We start from the raw sequence: 21,638 nt of genomic DNA on the forward strand, positions 1-21,638 counted from the left end.
TGTGCAGACTCTAATTTACCTTACTCAGTACTTTACATGTGTATGATAATTCAGTACGCTGTAAATGCAACACAAAAGATGCTGATGCTGCAAAGATTGAAAGCAAGAGGAGAAGGGGACGGCAGAGGATGAAATGGTTAGATAGTATCACTGACTCCACGGACATGAACATGAGCAAACTCTGGGAGACAGGGGAGGACAGAGTCCATGGGGTTGCAAAGAGTTGGACACAACTTAGTGACTTGAGCAGCAACAACAAACTCACTTAAAATAGAGACAATGCCATAACAACTCCTTGAGGGGACTTCTCTGGTGGTCCAGTGGTTAAGACTCTGTGCTTCCACTGCAGGGGGCACAAGTTCGACCCCTGCTCAGGGAACTAAGCTCCCATATGCCCCGTGTGGCAAGGCCAAAAGGTAAATAAATAAACAGAAAGAATGCTTTGAAAGCCTATTCATTTCTGTGGTTGATTAATTTATCCTACCTACCATATACAAGGTAAGGTTTTATTCCTAAAATTATCTTTCAGAAGAGAAGGTGGTGTTTTATATTCAAATCCTTAAACATTCTCATAATATGGAACATTATCTCAACAACTTTTCCTTTGAGCAATAACATCATGTTTGGGGAAGATAACCTTACTTGAGCATGAACAATTTCAAAGAAGGCAAAATTGGGATTCTTATAGAAAATGTTCAATGGAAATGATTAAAAAAAAAAAAAAAGAAGGCAAGGAAATTTTATGCAAATTTGGGTAATTATTCCTGAAGGTTTAATGATCACTTAACATTTAAGATCCTTTAAGAAGCAATACAGTAAGTATTCTATTGTGAAAACTGAGTATATACCTAAGGAATGAATAAAAAGGTCAACAGTCAACTGGGTATTTAAGGTAACTGCAAACACTGGGTACTTGTGAGGAGGAAGAAAATTTCCAAGGCAAATTTAAATTTCTGGACACAGATTCCAAAAGTGCTGTATTTCAAATGAACTTGGCACAGAGGAGAGAAGACAAACTCCTTGGGAGGGCTCCAGCCATAAGCAAGACAGTGACATGGAGGATGTGCCAGAAGAGTTCAAATGAAAATTTCATGAAATGTGAGAGCAGGGAAAAAAGAATTTTTTCTTATATTAACACATTACTATTATATGCTTTTGACCATATAAAGTATTGGAAGTATTATGAGTCCCTAAAATATTTTGTGCTCAAATTAAACGGGATCAGATAAGATGCTGGAGTAGAGGGACAAGGATGTCACCTCTCTCGTGAACACATCAAAACTAAATACTCGAAAGAAAACCCTTCCTGGCAAGCTGCAGGACTGCCTAACGTTTAGGGCCACTCTATGTGCAGAAGAGTGGACACAGCAGGTTTAAGACTGCCATCCTTAGAGGCCTGTTTACACAGTGGGCCGTTGGCTGGCAACAGGAAACAGACTTTGGAAGGGCTTCCTGGTTCCTTATTTCTTATTCTCTGATAAGAATGACTCATTGTGCCCAGCTGTTTGTGTAAAACAATATGGTTTATACTGACTACCCAGATTCCTTTAGGGAGTCCGGGATTTTGGTACACACCAGGCAGACAGTGCCTACATGGCCAGACCCCAATAAAACCCAGGCAATGCGTCTCTCATGAACTTTCCTGGAGAGCCAACATTTCACATGGGCTGACACAGACTGTCGCTGGGAGGATTCAGTGAGTCTGTTGTGAGTGACCCCACTGGGAGAGGACTCTTGGAAGCTCATCCCTGGTTTTCTCTGCACTTTGCCCCATGAACCTTCCTTTGCTATCTTGCTTTGTAATAAGCAATACTTCTCATAGTAAGTCCTAACTATGAGAACAATTATAGGCTGAATTCAAGTCTTCCTCATGAATCATCAATACTGGGAGTGGTCTTGGAGATAGATCTTTGACTCACCTTAACATAAACTTGCCTTATATTTGGACTTACACAGTATATTTTGGGGGATAAAGGTTTGCTTTTAAGAGAGTTATCCCTGTGGGAAAGTAACAGCAGTAAAATCAATCTTATATTGACTTCAGGGGCGTAGTCCTACGAACTTATCTAAGACTCCCTAGTTTCCCAACTGATGACTCTATAGGGTGATCACTCAGGTATCAACTCAGGGTACCCTACAACTGGGATTCACATTCCCAGAGAGAGTCTCCTATTGGAGATGTGGCATTTCTGAGAAAAGGTAAGGGAATCTCTTCTCCCCCACCTTGTGAATTTTTCTACTTGGCCCACAGAGGTAAAATTTCTTTGCATCAGAAAAACATAGAAGAAAATTAGAGCAAAAGATAGCAATCTACCAAAACAGAAAATAAATACCGTATAAACCATGTAGTTCATCAAGTAATCAATTTTAGTTCTTTTAAATCTGGTTTTCCCACTATTCTTCATTATTTTAGAGTCAGCACCTAGAAATGGAAATTTCAATCTGATCAACAATTGGGAAAATCAATTCACTAGCATGTCAATAAAATAACTCTCTTGGGTTTCAATAGAGAAAGGACAATCAGTTTCCTCATTTACATCTTTAATGAGCCTACAGATCAATTTCCCAAGAGACTTCAAAAGTACCTGCAAAAATGACCAATCCATGGCAGAAATCGGTGTTCCTGATGACACAACCACGTAATAAAATTTTATCAGCATCCAAAGGAAAACTTGTGTTTTTCCAAAATAGTGTTCCTGTAAACTTATCTAGTCGGTTATTCGGTTCCTCACATTCAATAAAACCTTTTAAAAGAGATATGATTCACATAAGTACTCACATATGAAAGATTTTCTGGTTTTAATTAATATACAGACTGAACCAAGCAATGGAAATTTAATACAAAGTAAGACATGTTAGGGCTTTCCTGGGGGGTTAGTGGTAAAGAACCCCCCTGCCAATGTAGGAGACGCAGGCTTGACCCTGGGTCGGGAAAATCCCCTGGAGAAGGAAATGGCAACCCACGCTCTTATTGTTGCCTGGAGAATCACGTGGACAGGGGAGCCTGGTAGGCTACAGTCCACGGGGTTGCAAAGGGTCGGACACAGCTTAGTGACCAAACAACAACAAAAAGACATATTTGCACAAACCATCAAATGTTGCCAGTGAGCTTTCTTCTTGGAGATACTGGTGTGTGATTTCAAGTGCCATTTTGAACTTTAAGTTGGTTTCTCTAAAGGGAAAGGACACAAGAATTACATGAGCAAATTTCAGAGTTGGAAAAGGAGTATAAAGAACACTGTACGAAGTAACGTTAGGTATACCAGGAAGCGAAAGCTAAATAATCAGCCTTTTCTGTTTTCAAACTCTCTATTCTCCTTGGAACTTCAGCTTTGGATGAAGTTATCCCCTGAACTAGAGAAAAACTCCTGACCCAGGAAATGTTGGCCCCCTTTTACTGTTTGTTACTATGAGGCAACCTGGGTAGGCCCCAGGTACCCAGAAGCTTCCTGTCTCTCTCCTTACTAACTTAATTCTTACCACCAGCCAAGACTACCAAACTGCTATTTAAAACTTTCTTTCTAACATTTAATCACACTAAGATAACTCTAGGATACATATTTGTTATAGAAAGGGTCAAGACTCTATTAGTTTAATATTGCCCAGAGTGAATAACCGGATCCTTTGAAAGATGAATTCTTCAAAAAAAAAGAAAGAAAGATGAATTCTGTCTAAGGAAGGAGGTGATCATCTTACCCCCAGTACTAAGCATGTTCACCCACCCACACACACACACAGTGGAAGGCAAAACACAGGCAAGAGGACCCCCAGGGCCAGGCTGGGCACATGCACCCTGGGGAGCAAGCCAAGCTTCCTGCGGTGAGTCATTTATTTCAAGCCCCACGAAGATGGACTGGGGATTCCCATCTACTAAGAAGTGGACCAGCAGTTCTCAACTTTCCATTCTGTTTGCTCTGAAAGGGCATGCTAGGAGTTTCTATCTTTGCAAAACTTCAGGATCTTTCACTTGTGGGAATAAGAGCTGTTTTACAGTTTAGGTTGAACGATCAACTGACTGACTTACAGACCTCGCTTTGACTCGGATGATCTGTCTCCATAGAAGCTTATGCTCATCGTGGGTGTGGGAAAGGGGCTGATGCCAAGAGAGGAACACAGGCAGCAGCCTGGGGAGTGAGCAGAGGGGGCAGCGCCCCAACTCTGCCACCCCTGTGTGATCTTGGGCGGGCTACCTCACCTCCAGGGCCTCAGTTTCCTCACGGGGTACGTCAAGGTGATAACACACATCTCATACGGTTGCTGAAAAGATAAAATGAGGAACTTCCCTGGTGGTCCAGGGGCTGGGACTCCGCATCTTTAATGCAGGGGGCCTGGGTTCGGTCCCTGGTTGGGGAATTGGATCTTACATGCTGCAACTAGGACCCAGTGCAGCTCAATAATAAGAAAGAATACTGATTTTTTTAATTAAAAGAAAAAAAAGATTAAATGACCTACCATGTAAAACTAATGCAACCCAGTAGGTATTCCATAAATGTACTGAAAACTGGTCAAAATGGTCCCAAAAATCCTTTCAAGTGGTGGCATAGTAACAAAAACCATCAAAGGGAGAAAACTGTCCACCGGCAAAGACTTTAAAAATCTATTTTTTTCCCCCGAAATAGTTACTAGCAGCCGTTTGTCAGTCTGACACTGCTCAGCAGTGGGTAAAGGGCTCAGGCACACATTCTGTAATCAGAGCTTCACTCTCCTTGAAGATAGGCTCGCAAATACAGAATAAGGTCAAGAGAAGTTGGTCTACTAAGGAGTCGGACCACTGCCGTCTTCTTGCTTGTCCTGTGAGTACTCTCTAGGGGAAAAGGCAAAGATAACGAGAGGTTGGTCTCCTACATGGAGAGGTTGCTGGGCATCCAGCGGGTAGAGGTAAGGCCAGACCTCAGGGCTTCCTGTCCAAGTGCACAAGTTTCACGTAACAATGGTCAGCCTTCCAAAGATGAGCTTCCCAATCTGCCCGCCTAAGACCCACTCACCCATCCAGTTCGGCCGTTTCCACGTAGCAGAGGCTGTTAGGTTCGGAGCTCGACAGCAGCAGGATGTCAGCCTGTTTGAAACAAAACACACCAGTAACACAGAGACCCCCACACCCGAGGCAGAATCGAACGCCAGGTCAGATGGAAGGGTAAGGAATGAGACAGCAGAGCTTGAGCCCACTTACTGGGATGAAGTCATTTTTTTTCAGGCGAATGACATCTCCGACTTGAATGTCTTTCCACTTGGCAACTTTGAACCTGAATGTAGAAAAGAATGATAGTTCAGTGGCACTCTTCAAGTTACTGGCAGGGGATTTGGATTCTGTTGTCTGGGAGCCAAAAATTCTGGGGAAGGTATATCCCAGGGGAAGGTCAGCCAGAAGGTCAGCCAGCTGATGATTAAGGGGTCATAAGGATCATCTTCTCCTCTGGAGGAAGAAACAAAGGCGGCTCTAATTTTGATGCGTTCCTTTCCATCCTGCGTTGCGTGATCGGGGCTCAGCAGGTGCGTATTAAATGTGCAGGAAGGAGACACATGTCACCCCTCTGTTTTTGCTCATGTCCTGTGCTCCCAGCCCGTCTACTTCCTTCCACTCAGTTACCCATCGCCTGCTGATCCCAGGAGAGGGAAGCATTATGGACCCCACATAGCCATCTGGAATGTTCACGATACTTTGGTTTTCATACACATTTGGCTGCATTGGGTCTTAGTAGCAGCACTCGGGATCTTTGATCTTCATTGCAGCATGCAGGATCTTTAGTTGGGGCATGCAGACTCTTAGTTGCAGCATCTGGGATCTGTTTCCCCAACCAGGGATCGAACCTGGGTCCCCTGCATCAGGAGCCCAGAGTCTTAGCCACGGGACCACCAGGGAAGTCCCCAACTCTAGTTCTTAACTTGTCTCCTCTCTAGTGTTTAAACTTATCTTTTTAACGAGTGTATCACTCTTCTAATAAACCTCATAAGAATATTGATAAAATAAAAAGATTGCTTCCTTTGGTATTAAATTCTCCTGGAAACACCCATTTGACTGTCTAACAAATGAACATTTTAAAAAATTTAAAATGTAGTATGGTAGACCTCAGAGATACTGCAGATGATGAGATTTCAACACAACTAATTCTAAGAAAACTCAGCTCATAACAAGAAAGATAAAAACAAAATGCTCTGAAAGCCCAGCGAAGGGAGGGACCACTATAGCTGGGGATTCCTGAAGGGTTTCAGGACGTTTGGGCAAATCGCTGGGGGAGAGCGGAGATGGAGTCGCACGCTCCAGGCTGAAGGAAACCCAGGAGGACTGAGGACTCAGACCTCCAGCAGGCAACTGCCTGGACTCCAACCTGGGGACAGGCTCGTCTCAGGAAGTGGAGAGAGGCCTTTACGAGGAAAAGGTTCATGCGCCTTTAGACTTCCAAGTTCCTAGTTATCTCTCAGGTTGCTTCTGGATGTATTTGCATATTACATCCTTGGATGAAAAGACATATTCAGAAAGGCACGGTACCTGCCATCCTTAATGACTTCACACGTCCTATTGTTGATTTCCTTGTCCATTTTATGGCGCGCCTTGAGAGGAGGGATGAGGAAAGGTTATTTTAATCATCTCAAAACGGCCAGTATGAATGCCACTAGAAAATACGCTTGCAGCGGTGAGGAGGAGGTTGCATGAGAAATCCTTACCACATCATCCACAAGGTCTTTGATGGCCGTGACGCCCAGCACCACAAGCAAGGGCACCAGCGTGGTGTACCACGCCAGGGTCGAGATTTGAGGGATTGCCTGAAAGAGATTGAAAAATGGCAGACATGTGTGCTTGGGAAGACACAGCAGAGCTACAGGCAGGCAACCGCTAATGTTAAGCCTGATCCCCACCATCATCCAGCTGGCATCCTGCACAGCAGCCATGGAAAGATGCCGAAGCACCCAGCTAACCTTTCTCCTGCCTCTCTCTCTAGCTTCTGGCTTCCTGGAAAAGAGCCTAGAGACAGAGACACGTTACAGAAAAACCCACACGATCTTTTCGGCCAACTCAATACTAATTTTGCAGACTACAAGAATTACGTGAAGGAACAGTGCAAGGAAAGGCCTAAGGCTGTTACCAGTACCCACACCTGGATCGCTGTGCCTTCAGGAAAGATAATCAAGGTGTGGCGAGATGGGGGGAGGCAGCTCATTTCCCATGTTACTGCGACTATAGTAAGGCAGAACGCCCCTTTTCCTTCTGGAAGGAAGGAAGGGAAAGCGGCCCACTCGTCATGGAGCAGCACTGTAAACTTGGCATGTTTCTCTCTACACGAGCCTGTCTCTAAGGCCCCGCTCGATAAGACCACGCCTTATGATCAAGTCAGCAGGTCTCAGATTCCACTAAATCTGCTCAGGGTCTAGCTCTCCCTCCTGAGTCTTCCCTCCACCCGTGCGTCCGCCATCTCCACTCAGACACACAGGTTACAGTTTCACAAAACTACACTGGGCGAATCCCAGCAGGTGAGACTATTCTCCAAATCAAATGCTTGACATAAGAATATGATGAAACCAAGTGGAGATGCCATCCTTTGTAACTGGCACATCAAGTGCTAAAGGTGGAAACTCTGGCAACTAGAGAGTATATAGTTTCTTTGATCATAAAGTAGTTCCTAGGTAGATAAAAGTAATGCTCTCCAGATGAAGTGGACTTCTTGCCCCAAGTAGGAGAAAAAAAAAAAAAGGCCTTTTCAGTGTAAAACCAGGTCAGAAAAATAATTATGAAAATTGTGACAAAAATCCTAATAAAAATCAATAACCTTTTGGCAACTAAATAAAAAATAAAAGCCAAGCATGTAGATTTCATTTTAAGGTACAGCTGTTTCACAAACTGAACATTTGAATTTGACTCACTTCAGGAAAATCATTTTAACAATGACATCAGTATGTTTTCACTGACGTAAGTATGAAACTGAACTTTTTAAAAAACAGAATTAAAATAACATCTGCATCTGCTCAGGTTCAGTGTTCATGTAACACTGTTTGTGAACTGATTCTGGGTATTAGTCACACTCTCTTACATCCAGAACCCAGATGACCATATAGAAAACTTTCAAGATTGTTTGTATTTTATGTACAATTTAAACACTAACAACCTGAATGTTACTGAGTCATCATAACTCAAAACAGATTTAAGATATGAAAGAGTATTATTACCTGTAAGATGAGAAGGATCAGGAAATAGAAATTGGCCGCTCTCTTAAACTGCTCAAACAAATTCATTGGTAGAAAGGTCAACGCATTGTATTTGTATGTTTTAATTGCATTATTCTGTTGGGAAAAATGAGAAAATCATTCTAAACGGTCCCACGCTTACCAAAATACACAATGTATGAAGTGAAAGTCGCTCAGTTGTATCTGACTCTTTGTGACCCCATGGACTGTATAGTGCATGTAATTCCCCAGGCCAGAATACTGGAGTGGGTTGCCACACTCTCCTCCAGGGGATCTTCCCAACCCAGGGATCGAACCCAGGTCTCCCGCATTGCAGGCAGATTCCTTACCAGCTGAGCCACCAGGGAAGCCCAGGCACAAAAATCAGCCCTGTGGCCTACAGGCACGCAAGGCTATAATTTGTTTGAAAGATACTGAGATTTTCTTTAAGTTTTTACTTCTAACTGGGCCTCGAAATGACACCTTGGAGGCTTACGTCAAGAGAGTCACAAGACACAGAGATTTCACCTCAAAGGTCTCTTTGGCAACTCTCACTGTGACCAAACAGATTCTGCTGTTGGGTTTCTTGATCCTTAGAGCCTCTTAGAAAATAGGGCCAAGATGAGAAAATGAGATGTGTCAACATGGGTGGAAAAGGAACATTCTTATAAGGGCAATGGAGGGTGTTTAAGGGTCAAAGACACAGGTGTGGGTTGAATTGTGTGCCCCCCAAAGATACACTCAAGTTCTGACCCTGTGACCTGCGATGGTCATCTTACTGGGTTAGCCAAAAAGTTTGTCTGGGTTTTCCCATCAGATGGGACAGAAAAATCCGAACAAACTTTTTGGCCAACCAAATGTTAGAAATACGTTTTTTGCTGAGGTGATCAAGTTACAGTGAGGTCACCTTGGATTAAGGCCTAATGCAATGATTAGGCCTGCTGGCCTTTGTAGAGGAAAACTGGGCACAGGCAGAGAAACATACAGGGAGACAGAGACTGGAGTGGTGTGTCGCTAAGGATCACCAAGATCTGTTAGCCAGAGACCAAGGAGACGTCTGCAGCAGCCTCTCCCGAGGATCCCCCAGAAGGAATCAGCCCACTGACACCTTGATTTTAGACTTCGGGCCTTTTCAAATTGTAAGAGAATAAATTTCTGCTGTCTTACACCACCCAGTTGGTGGTATTCTGTGAGCAGTCCCAGGAATCTAACAGACAACATGTCAGCCCAGACTCAGCTCATGTTCTTTATATTTCAATGGTAATAAGCATTTTGGGGGCAAAAATATCTTCAAAGTCTCTGAATCCATCACAGGCCAAGGATGGAGAGATAAGTTACCAAGATTCCTTTCAAATTCTTATTACTGTCAAAAAGCGAGGCATCTGTGATATTACTGTATGCTCTTTGATAAAATTTCTTAAAAAGAGCTTTGTCTATTCAGAGGGAAAATTTCAATCAACTGTGTTTTGTTTCACACTGCCCCGTACCCCTTAAGGCAGTTCATCTTAATGCAATGAGAAAAAAGGACACTCCAGGAAATCTAAAATAAGACACACGTGGACTTATCTGGGAAACAGAAACCGACTCACAGACATAGAGAACAGATCTGTGACTGCCAGGGAGAGTGGACTGGGAGTGTGCAGCTAGCAGACGAAAGCTAGTATATACAGGATGGATCAACAGTGAAGTCTTATTCAATGTCCTGGGATAAACCAGAATGGAAAAGAATTTTTTAAAGAAATATACATACATATATATATATATATATATATATATATATAAAAACTGAATCACTTTGCTGTACAGCAGACATTGATACAACATTGTAAATCAACTGTACTTCAATTTTAAAAATGACATTCTAGAGAGCTAACAATGACTGTCAATGGCCCCAGGCCAAGGGTTACCTGGAAGGCAGGTGTCACACAAAGCAAGTAAGCATCATGGCTATTGGGAAAAAACAAAAACAAAAACTGGCTTTTAATAAAGCTAACGAATTAAAATCAACTTACCGCATATTTGCTCTCCTTAATGCAAAAGAATACTGTGTTCATAAACTGAGGCTGTTCATGGAAGCGTCGGTCATTGGCTTTGACTTGCCATGTACAGTCTTCAAAAAAGAAAGAGAAAATTAGCCTGTTGCTATGGGCTGAATTATGTCTTTCCTAGACTCACACATTAAAGCTCTAACCCCATCCGGTACCTCAGAGTATGACCTTATTTGTAAACAAGATTCACTCAGATGCAAGTTAAAGTGGGGTCATTGGAGAGGACCCTAATCCAACATGACTGCTGTCCTTAGAACAGAAGGAAGCCAGGGCTCAGAGATGCCCACAGAGGGGAGACAGTCAAGCCAAGACTCAGAGATGCCCACGGAGGGGAGACAGTCCAGCCAAGGAGCGAGGCCTGGAACAGACCCTCCCTCACAGCCCTCAGGAGGAATCAACGCACCACCACACACCGATCTCAGACTTCTAGCCTCCAGGACTGTGACATAACACGCTTCTGCATTCAAGTCGCCCAGTTCGTGGTAATTTGTTAGGGCAGCCTCAGCAAGCCAATGACCATGTTATAAATTGACCACTATTCATAGAACGTTTGATTCTAAAAGAGAAATCCTCATTTAAACACGGCCTGAACAAAAACCCCAGAGCCCCACAAGGTCACAGCTAAATTAAGTTAAATTATTTCTTCAAACTCATTTACTTGGTTTACAAAAAGTGTGTGTGTGTGCACTGTCGCTTCAGTCGTGTCTGACTCTTTGCGACCCCATGGACTGTAGCCCGCCACGCTCCTCTGTCCATGGGATTCTCCAGGCAAGAAGACTGGAGTCGGGTGCCATGCCCTCCTCTTTCTATTTTACGGTAAAATCTGCAAATGGTTAACGGTTTCATGTGGCTCTCAGATGACTCGTGACACAGCCCTGGTCACCAGTGTCTAGAACACCTCTGAGAACTGCTGTTTGAGAATTCAGGAAGGTTGAAAAGAAAAATAATTAAGATTCCTCAAAAAGGGAGAAATGACCAATGAGAAGGGATAAAAACCAAAGTCAGAAGTGCTCAAGAGGAAAGAATAAGCCGCCCTGTTCATACGCTGGATTCTTCGCCCTCCTTGTGGCTCCTTAAATTTGCTTCATAATTAAGTCCTCCAGCCAACGGTTCCTCTGTCTCCACACAACCCCGTCACCTCCAGACTGATTTGATTGGGATGCTTCAGACTGAAGGTGGTATCTGACCTCAAGTAGGGCAGTGGATGTCTATCAGAAATGACTTTGGTCTCTTCATTTTACACTGTGAATAAGACCTTGGAGAGCTTGGAGAAAGCAACTGGTGTCTTCGTCTGCTGCACCCTGAGCTTAACGACAGCAGCATCTGTAGTTAATTTCAGAAATTGGATTGCTGTCAAGTAATCAAAATAACTATTTCTAACAGGGTTCCTCATTTGGCCCAATTCATACAAATTTGGCCTAATTTCAGTCAGCAAAGTAACTGATTCCTTCTTCTGATACTTTTCTGAGTTTCATGCTAATTGCTTGAGGAGTAGTTCAGTGAGAGACCATAAAGAAAGTGAAAACGGTTTCTGTGGTCAAATACATTTGTGAAACCCAGTATCCAACAGCCTCCTCTTGGACATTCAATAGACCCGCTGCTGTATTAAAGTCTCTGAGAAGTCCTATAGTAAAGAACGTAATTTTATTTAATTCAATCTTTTCAAAATTAATGTGACCAGGGGCACATTTTTAAAAAATTTCACAGAACATCTATTAGTATGGTTTGAGAAGTGTTGTGTTAAGCACATGCCTTAGGAAAGGTAGCAAAATAGCACTTGGAAATATTTACGTTTTGGATCAAACATTTACTAAGTACCCAGTTAAAACAGAGAAACTTACTGGACACTTGGACCCCAAGGCTAATTTATAGAAAAAGTAGAAATCTTGTACCATTTTCTAGAATGGAAATATTGACCAAGAAAAGAGAAGTAATATATTAACTAACAAAAAAATTCACCTTCACCTGATGACCCTTTGGTTAAAAGCAAGAAGGAAATTAACTCAGAAGGGTTGTGCCTAATAAAACCATCAATGCATTTACCACCAGCCACTGGCTCAAGATCACCTGGAAAACATGTATGTAACACAGGTAAGTATGGCTACATGTGTTGGGTGTTGTGGCCACCAAGTCCTTTGACCATCACCATCTGGCAGAGAAAGTCAGTTTTACCTGACCCCTCATTCTGAATTCTTGATTATGGACAACTCTGCAACCAAAAAGCTGTATTGGTTGGTACGGACTACAGCAAACCAGCAGAGTTAAATGATCACAAGTTTAGCATCAGAAAACAAACAAAAAGCAACCCAAGAGGGAAATGGGTGAAGGACAAATAGATCATTCATACAAAGAGAAATTCAATGGCTCTTAAAAATATGAAAAGATACCCAAGTTCATCAAAAAACAAGGGCAATTCTTCAGTGAGGTACCCATTTTTATCCCACAAAGGCAAAATAAACAGGCCCTCTTAGTGGTCTCTGCAGAGAACAAGTTGGCCACATCTATCAAACTTCAACACAGACATGCTCACTGAGTGTGTGTACACTCTTGGATAAAGAAATAACATATCTCAGGGCTATTCAATGCAGCCCTGTTTATCAGGGAGATTAGAAACAGCCTAAATACCACTATGAGCAGCTGGTTAAATATCCACACAATGAAAGTCTGTGTGGTCCACAAACAAGAATGAAGTAGCTTTATATGTACCTCATGACAGGGGAGGTCGTCAAATTACCCTGACCGTGCAGGTGTGTAACACACAGAATGAGTGCACACTAGGGATACACACACTTGCACACGTGTGCCTATGTGTATATGTATCTATGGGTATGTAAGGTCTCGCGTTTGTAAGTATTCTTTGCAGAAAGTGGTATCTGTTATGTCTCCAGAGGACACAGGAGAAACGGGCAAAAGCAGAGACAGAACAGGCAGGGTGGGGAGTTCATTCTCTTCTGTACCCTTTTATCAATCCTGTGTGCAACAGTGCAACCGTTTCATCAAGCCTATTCTCTTTGGGGAAAAATCATTTGTAATTCAATTCTTTCCCTTTATAGGATGACAGTAAATATGTTTATAATAGGTTAATTAAATAATAAGTAGATTTAAATCAATATATGTAAGTCGCTCGATTTTCTTATGGTCAGGATGCCATTATGTTTAATTTTTTGAAAATATTATTCAAGGGCATTCCCTGGCAGTTCAGTGGTTAGGACTCAAAGTTTTTGCCACCAAGGACCCAGGTTCAATCCCTGGTTGGGGAAATTAGATCCCGCAAGCCATGCGGTGCTGCCAAAAAAAAAAAAAAAGTCAATAAAAAAAAATTATCCCTAAAGGCAATGGGATGGTGAATGGGAATAAATCAAGAGAGAAGACAGGAAAAGATGGAAATCTACGCAGTCATGGGGAAGAAACACACCTACATTCAACAATGAGTAAATCTTAAAAGTATCTTTGAATAAGTCCACATACACGCACAAATACACGTTGCATTCCATTCCAAATCAAACATGCGACTAAGGCTGTAAGCTGCATGCAGCCATCTCGGTCAGAGGAAGATAGGGCCTGGTCACACGGGCCTGAGCCAACAGGGGAAGCAGGTGGAATCGGATCCCAGGGCCGGGCAGTCTTCCGCAGGGATGGAGACGGGACTGAGAGGAGGAAACAGCAGCAGAGTGGCAGTAGCCCGCCGTTTTCAGCCTAAATTGCTGGCACGGCTCCTGACGCCCTCAGCAAAGCATCCAAACTCTTCAGCATGGCCACCGCCCCACCCATCATCAAGCTCCAAAATGGCTGGAGGCTTCCTGAACTCTCAGCCCCTGGGAGCCCTCCTTCCCACTGCCTCGCCCTGGCACACCCTTTCCGAGACCCTGGGGGTCAACTTGCCACTCGCCTTTACTCAGGACGCAGCACAGGTGTCCTCACCTCCAGGAAGCCTTCCTTGACCAAGGGAGGCCTGACCTGGTTCCCTATTCATATCTCTCTGAAGCCTCTCCTGCTGTCAGTCACAAATGCCCCCCCAAGCCTGCTGCCCCGACACCAGCTCAGAACAAACAAGACAGGTTGGACCTTGGGTCCTTGGAGCACTTGCAGATTTGCTGGAAGGAGGGCACTGTACAAGCAGAGAGTAAAATAACACCAGTGGTTTCCAAGTCACACTGCGATGCATGCTGAAAAGGAGGGGGCGTGAGATACAACAGTCCTCTCCCCATAAGGTCCTTGTTGCCCCAGGCTGAATTCCAGCTCCTCCACATGCCACAGGCGTGCCACGCTACCTCCTGCCACGGTGTCTGGACGTGGCCCCCACTGTGCAGCCTCCTTCCTCTCCCCACCCCTAGTTAACTCCTCCTCATCTCTCTCTTGGCAGCTCGGGCATGCCTTTCCACTAGGAAGTGCTCCCTGACTCCCGTCCAAAGCAGGCTCTTTCGTCACAGCTCCTGGAGAGGAACCACACGTGGATCCATTAAAAGCCGAAGTCACTACATGATCGAGACTCTTTTTGCAACATTTAGCTTCGTCCCTGTCATTTTAGATGTGGACGGAGGGACTTTTCCATCAATACAGCGCTCTATCTTCTCTGTTTGAAGACACTGTGTCTTGCCCTCCTGCAGGTGAGCTGAACTACCCAAGACTCAGTCTAAAGTGTTATCTGAGAAGCCAGTGAGGTACACAGGAAAGCCTGGGGGTGGGGTCAGCAGAATGGCCACAGGTCTGCAAAAACAGAGAAGGCTGGAGAAGGTTGTACCAGCAGGAGGGGTTTCTAAGGTGGCAGAGGTCGGGAACACACTAAATCACCAAAATTTTCTTTACATATGTGGGCAAACTCATTGCTGAAAAATTAACTGTTCTTTGGCCCAGACATCTCTCCATCCATTCAGTGTGCTTAGATTTGGAGATGGAAGGATCTGTTAAAAAGAATGACCCAGCAGCTTCAGCCTGGAGGTGGTCCAGGAAAATCTGAATACCCCAAAGGGAAGCAGAAGGGTCAAGAAGGTGATCTAATGGTGAAAAGGTGAGAGGAGATGACGGGTGGGGGTGAAAACCACCAGTATGGACTAAGCATTTACGGCATGCCTGACAATGTCCTCATTCCTTCACACTTAGTTTCTGATTTAATCCTCACAACCAACCACCTGATGAGGTTGGTACTCATGTTAAGTCCATTTTACGGATGGAGACATTGAGGCACAGACAAAGAAGTCCTTCCCTCAAGGTCACAGAGCTAGAAAGTGATGAAGCCAAGGCTGAAATCCTCACAGCCCGCACCCAGCATCCTCGCTGTGTACCAGCACGCTCACCGCCTCTCCGAGTCACAAACAGAGATGCAGTAAGGGAAATGAATGAGCTTGCACAGGCAGGCCTGTAGACAGAGAAGAAAGCGTGCCCGGGGTGGGGAACACCTTAAAGGTGGGATGTAGAGTAGCCAGGAGAGAGGAGGAACAGGAGTGTCAGGATCAAAAGCGCCGTCCTGTCAGGGAGGCCGTTTCCTGAAGGAGAGGCTGTCAAGAAGGTCAAGTGCTTCAGGGCAAACGGACGTGGGAAGAGGATGGGTGACAAAACGCCCACTGGACCGGGCACTGGGGTTCTTGGTGATCTTGCTGAAAGCGTCATCCTTAGGGAGCTGGGGCGGCCCGCAGAGGGGAAGGACCAGGGGAACAGAGGGCTGGGATGGTAGAGAAATGGGTTTCCAGAAGCTCGGTCAGGAGATCAGGAGACAGGACAGCTGCCCCAGGCAGAAAGCAGGATCCAGGTAAGAGTTTGCTGCAGGAAAGGGACACGGTTACGTGCGTTTGTAAGCCAGCCAGTGCGAGAAGAGGGGAGGGTTAACTCACCAAGCAAAGCGGCCGAGGAGGCAGGAGACAGCTTTCTCGTCCCATCCCCAGGCTCAGAAAAGCAAGGCAGTGTGCTAAGGCAGAGCACGTGTTTATTCCCAAAGACTTTCACCTCTACGCTGGTTCCTGACTGACACAGAACTACCCGAGGAGTTGGCCTGGGGCTACCAGGAGGGTGGATGGGTAAGCTACATTCACAAACAAACCAACAAACCACCTGGAGTCAAGGAATTTCAGGAACCTGTGACTGAATAAAATTAAACGGGTTTCTTTAGAGTCAAAGCTTTCCGGGATTTTTATATGCTAATAGATAACCTTAAACTTCAAGAGGATAAAGAATTCTGGGTTTCCAGTCTCAGGGACCAAAGAAGCTCTGTGTCCAGAAATATCTGGTAGAAACAGTGCTTCCCAGAACATACTTGGGACATACCATTCTTGTGTGTTCACAAAAGAATGTCCATCCCATCACATGGAAACATTCCCCCTTAGTTTTGTCAACAGCTGCACAAAGGAAGCCAAGGGTACATGAACATTAGTAAAATCTGCGGGTTTTTCTTCCCTCAAGGCACATTCTGACAGCAGGCTTACATCTGATCCTGATTCTAGCAGCAGATAAGAAATGTCCTTCCACTGAATAGTACTTGCAATGGGTTTCTCAACGCACTTGCTTACCAAAGTGGGGCTAAGCATCTTTAAAAAAAAGAGAACCAAATTTCTGCACTAAAACATGGTTAAGAAAAATGAACGTGGTTCCGGCACTCTTAGACGCTGCTCTGCTGGAAGAGGCTCGGGTCCCTGGTGGCACTCAGCTGGAGGGAACTTCACAGGGTGAGAGCTCGTTGAAGAAAACTGCCCTTCATGTAAAATGTCAAGACAGATGGCAGTTAAAAAGGAAGTCAGAATGACTGGGAAAATGCCCAAGTAGGGCTATGGGGGGAAAATTAAGAGGGGGAAAGAAGGACGCAGAGGAAGAAGGGAGAGAAGGGGGATGCAGGAGAGGATGCAGAGACTGGCTGCGGGGGCGCAGGGTAGAAGCAAGAATGAAAGGAAAGGGGCCATGCACTTGCTGAGTGTCCTCTGTGTGTCTGGGAAGGGCATACAGAGGGGTCAGAATAATAATACTTGGGGGAATTCCACTGGCCATCCAGTGGTTAGGACTTGGCATCACAGGGGCCTGGGTCCCATCCCTGGTCGAGAACTAGTGGTCTCTCGGTCACTAGGTCATAATAATAATAATAATAATGGTATTTTGAAAGTCATTTGAAAGGGGTTTTGAGAATCACCAAATTTCCCTATCCTTGGAAAAGACTCTGAAGAGCCAAGATCAAGTCTGAGCCCCCTGCAATGCCTGTGTTCAAGGTAGCAATCTATGAGAAATATGACCTGGGAGCTGCATGACCAGCAAAGAACCCTGGGCAGTAGAATGTGAAGGCAGAGCTGGAAAAAAACAGAGGTGAGCGTTTCCACCCACTACGTGCCCCTCGGACAATTCCACAGGCACCCAACCCTGTCCGTTTCCTTGTCCTGGACCACACATCTGATAACATGGCAGCAAGCCCAACAGCAAAGTTCACCCCTACACACACCAAGCCCATTCTCAGCCAGCTCATCAGATACCTACATAGGGTCGAATCCATGATGGTTATATAAAACTTGAAAAGTACAGCGGAAGAAGGAATGAGGAAGAAACACGTTATTTACCATTGGGGCAATCAACTAGAACTCCCCTTGCTAACTCGTCCGGCGACTCCAGCCTTATCCCCATTCGAACACTATCCAGTCTGGACCTGTTATGACAGAGGCCACATTCCTCATCAGACTGGCAGTGATTCCATTTCAACAAAGCCCAGTTATAGTGATTTCAGTGCCTGCTCAGGAGGCGCTGATACTCAATGGCTTAAAATTACGGCCAGATATCCACAGGAAGACCTGATCCTGCTCAGGGTTTGATACAGGAAGCTGAGGAGGGGAAACGATGTAGTTCAGCAGGCAGCCTCCCTAGGTCTCAGAGCCTGTGGTGGGAGGTGGCCCTCGTGGGCACACGCAGACATCACCTCCCCATCAGGACCTCCCCGCACAGAAGAGCAGAAGACGGGCACCATCTGAGCAGAGCAGGAGGAATCATTACATCAGGGGGATTTCGTGCTTTATCTGTTTTTCTACAGGTGAAATCTCTTTGGAAAACAAACAAACAAATCAGCTTAACAGGCAGCAGAATCCTGGAGGGGAGACTGGGGGCAGGGAAAGATAAGGGAAGCAGGCTTCTGGCAGGCCTGGAAGGGGGCTCAGCAATGATGCGGAAACCAGACAAAACCAGAGGCTATTCTGACTGAGGCTGGAACGAGGTGCGGCAGGAGAGGCAGAAACAGAACAGCTTCCTGGCGGTTTCTGTGAATGAGAAACCAGTTACGTCGCTGGGATTGAAAGGACCGGGGAGGAAAAACATTTTCAGCTTGGACTATGGAGCATATCTGGGCTATAAAGACCAAAGGATCGGCTTCCTCCTGGAGTGTAAGAGCTAGAAGAAAAGACTGCATGTATTTGTAGGAAATGAAATAGAAAAGTCACGGGAGAAAAAAAGCGCAACCATAAAAGTCAGCTACGTTCTATAACCCCAAATGACAGGCTGTCTACGGCCATTTTCAAGAAACATCAGCGGTGCTGAGTAAGTTGCGACAGAGACCCTATGAGTCACAAAGCCTGAAATAGCTACTACTTGTCCCCTGGCGGAAAATGTCTGCCAATCCATGGTCCAGAGCCGGCCTTGAAGCAGCCCTGATTCGGGGCAGGGAGCACTCTTTGCTGCATCACAGCCCCTCGTGACAGAGACCTACACATTCTCCCCCTATTACTAAAAAGTCAAACCATTTTATATTCACAAAGGACTGAACAAACGTTACGGTGACTCCAAGGTTCCTGGGTGTGGTAACCAGCAAATTCTTCCCCACTCAGCTCCTTTCTAAAAATAGAGACATGTAGCAAGAACCTTCTGTTTTCTCTGCAGAACTTGACAGCTATGGTCCACCAGCCCTACCACTCCGAGGACAGTGTGTACCTGTCCCAGCCCATCAAGTTTCATCTGAAGCTAAAAGAAAGAAGATGCCTCTCGGAGCATCCGTCCTTGGCCCCTGTTGCTTCTGCCCGCATGAAGACAGACAGCTGCCTGGTCTCCTGATTCCAGCATGTTACCTTTTTTGAACGGCTCCCGGGTTTCCTCCGCGTCTTTGTTAACCCGATTCTGCTGTGGTTCCACCGCCGGTTCGTGATCGTCAAGCTCATCTTCTGTTTCATCATCACTGTAGGGGACCACTTCATCATTAGGCTGAGAATCCTCGTCAAACGTCGTTTCTGAGTCTCTTTCTGTACTCATTCTGCTGGTAAACTGGAACTACCTGGTTTAAAAGCAAGGGAAACCAGAGTGAAACAGGACCCGTGCCTAGTTTCTGGTTGAATTCTTCCTGCATTTGCTTATGACACTTTTGACAGAACGTTATTTACCCACATGGAAATATGACTGATGAAGGACCCCCAAAGTTCAACTTATCATGCAAATAAGAACAAAACCATTCATTATTGATTAAATGCTTGGGTAAGAATTTATAACAACAATAATGTAGCTACCAACTTTTTTTAAGGGTATACAAGCTTTAAGATTTCAAATTGTGTGTCTCTACCCAGCAAGATTAATTGGTTCACAACCAACATTAAAATAAAATGAAACAAATTTTAAAATATCAGAGTACAACAGGCATAGAAAGAGTACTGTTTGGTTAAAAATTTTGCAAAGCTGACACATACATGTTTATTTGCATTGTGGGTCTTAATGGAATTGAATTTCTCTTGGGAAGTGTGCCCTGCTTTCAAAGTTTGAAAACCACTGTCCTACAATATCTGGTTGCCATTAACATTAATATTCTGAGCTTTTACTGTGTGATGTATTTTAAATACCAGCTTAGTCCTCAAATTTTCCTAATGGCTTCTTGAAAACACATTCTAGCCTATTTTCCTAACTGTCACCACCCACTCCTTATATTTAGAATTTGTGTTTGTGTATACACCATCGCATAAAATGATACCACACAAGTGCCAAGTGCGACCTCAGTTCTATTTATATTAGGAAAATATTTACACTAAGACTTTCTGGCATTATTTACTGATACATAAGCATCATACCTGCATGTACTCGATATCATTAATAGTGGCAGCTCAAATTTATTCAGTGTTAACTGCATGAGGGACTCTGAATGAAATGCTTTATAAACACTGGCTCCTTGAAACTTTCCACATCAGCATAGTGAAGGTATTATTGTTATTTGTAGTCTACAGAGGAGAAAACCAAACCTTTACAACACTAGACAACTTGTAAAATATCTACTAAAATTTGGAAGCAAGAACAATTGCTTTCCAAGGAGACATCTTTTGTATTCTACTTTCGTGTTATAGTTTGTTAGATATTTTTATCAGGGTTGGTTGCCTTGAGTGGAACTATTTAGCTGGCTGCAGGCTTTTTACCAAATCTAGCATCTTAAATATCTAGATTTTTATCATAAGTGTACAACTAAGAAATGTTCTAATATTTAAGTGGGGATTGTGTCCAACATTATTTAAAATAAAACCCAGAAGCAACATGGATATCCAACGATTATTGCTATTGTTGCGTTGTGTCTGACTCTTCTTTGATAGCCCATCTGGCTCCTCCAGTATCCTCCAGGCAAGAATACTGGAGTGGGTTACCACTCCCTTCTCCAGGGGATCTTCCCGATGTAGGGACTGAACCCACAACTCCTTCATTTTCCGGCAGCCGCTTTACCACTGAGCCACCGGGGACGCCAAGGAAAATACTAGACTACTGCAAAACATGAACAGACTAAAGGGCAGGCAGATTCAGGGTTAACCCTTCACCTGCCAAGTGAAACACTTTCCCTCTTCCTAATTTTCTATGGGTTAGTAAATGGCTGTTTCTTGGGATGTTACACTTGCTTAAGTGGCCTTACTTGCAGGTTTATGGTTTAGCTAGTATTTAGATTTAATACACTCCTTAGGGCTTCCCTAGTGGCTCAGACAGTAAAGAATCCGCCTACAACGCAGGAGACCTGGGTTGGGAATCTCTCTTGAGAAGGGAATAGCTACCCACTCCAGTATTCTTGCCTGGAGAATTCCATGGACAGAGGAACCTGGTGGGCTACAGGTCATCGGGTCACAAAGAGTTGGACACAACTGCGTGCCTAACACACACACACACACACACACACACACACACCCCTTAAAAAATTCTCAGACTCTTAAGGGCAGACTTTCATCAGAAATCTTTCAGAACAAAAAAATAAAAGTGGTGACCAGGTACTGGACGTCTAGTTTATATCAAGCAGGACAACCCAGTGAGGTAGATATTATCTACCCATTTTTCAGATAAGGAGGCTGGGGCTCAGCTGGTAAGTGGCAGAATCAGGGTCTCATCTCTCCACTGCAAGGGCACACACTATGCAAAGGTGGGAAAGCACCACAGAGAAAGCCTCCTTATTGTATTAATAGTAACAGCGTGAAAGTGTGCTAGTCGTTCAGTGGTGTCAGACTCTTTGTGACTCATGGACTGTAGCCCACCAGG

The 21,638-nt window shown here is 44.4% G+C and overlaps 1 protein-coding gene across 1 annotated transcript in view; it reads right to left on the reverse strand.

Annotated features, from left to right (window-relative positions):
- ATP8B1 (ATPase phospholipid transporting 8B1) overlaps positions 1 to 19,403 on the reverse strand; it is a 53,082-nt gene extending 33,679 nt beyond the window's left edge. The window contains exons 1-10 of the mRNA XM_052660463.1: positions 19,223 to 19,403; positions 10,170 to 10,267; positions 8,161 to 8,274; positions 6,664 to 6,762; positions 6,488 to 6,549; positions 5,171 to 5,243; positions 4,986 to 5,056; positions 3,090 to 3,172; positions 2,586 to 2,744; positions 2,334 to 2,422 (exon numbers count right to left, since the gene is read on the reverse strand). Of these exons, the coding sequence (XP_052516423.1) occupies positions 2,334 to 2,422; positions 2,586 to 2,744; positions 3,090 to 3,172; positions 4,986 to 5,056; positions 5,171 to 5,243; positions 6,488 to 6,549; positions 6,664 to 6,762; positions 8,161 to 8,274; positions 10,170 to 10,267; positions 19,223 to 19,403 (1,029 nt within the window). The remainder of the gene's footprint in view (positions 1 to 2,333; positions 2,423 to 2,585; positions 2,745 to 3,089; positions 3,173 to 4,985; positions 5,057 to 5,170; positions 5,244 to 6,487; positions 6,550 to 6,663; positions 6,763 to 8,160; positions 8,275 to 10,169; positions 10,268 to 19,222) is intronic.
- Between the last annotated feature and the right edge of the window lie 2,235 nt (positions 19,404 to 21,638).

Source organism: Budorcas taxicolor, chromosome 22 (assembly GCF_023091745.1).
Source record: "Budorcas taxicolor isolate Tak-1 chromosome 22, Takin1.1, whole genome shotgun sequence".
Classification (NCBI taxonomy): domain Eukaryota; kingdom Metazoa; phylum Chordata; class Mammalia; order Artiodactyla; family Bovidae; genus Budorcas; species Budorcas taxicolor.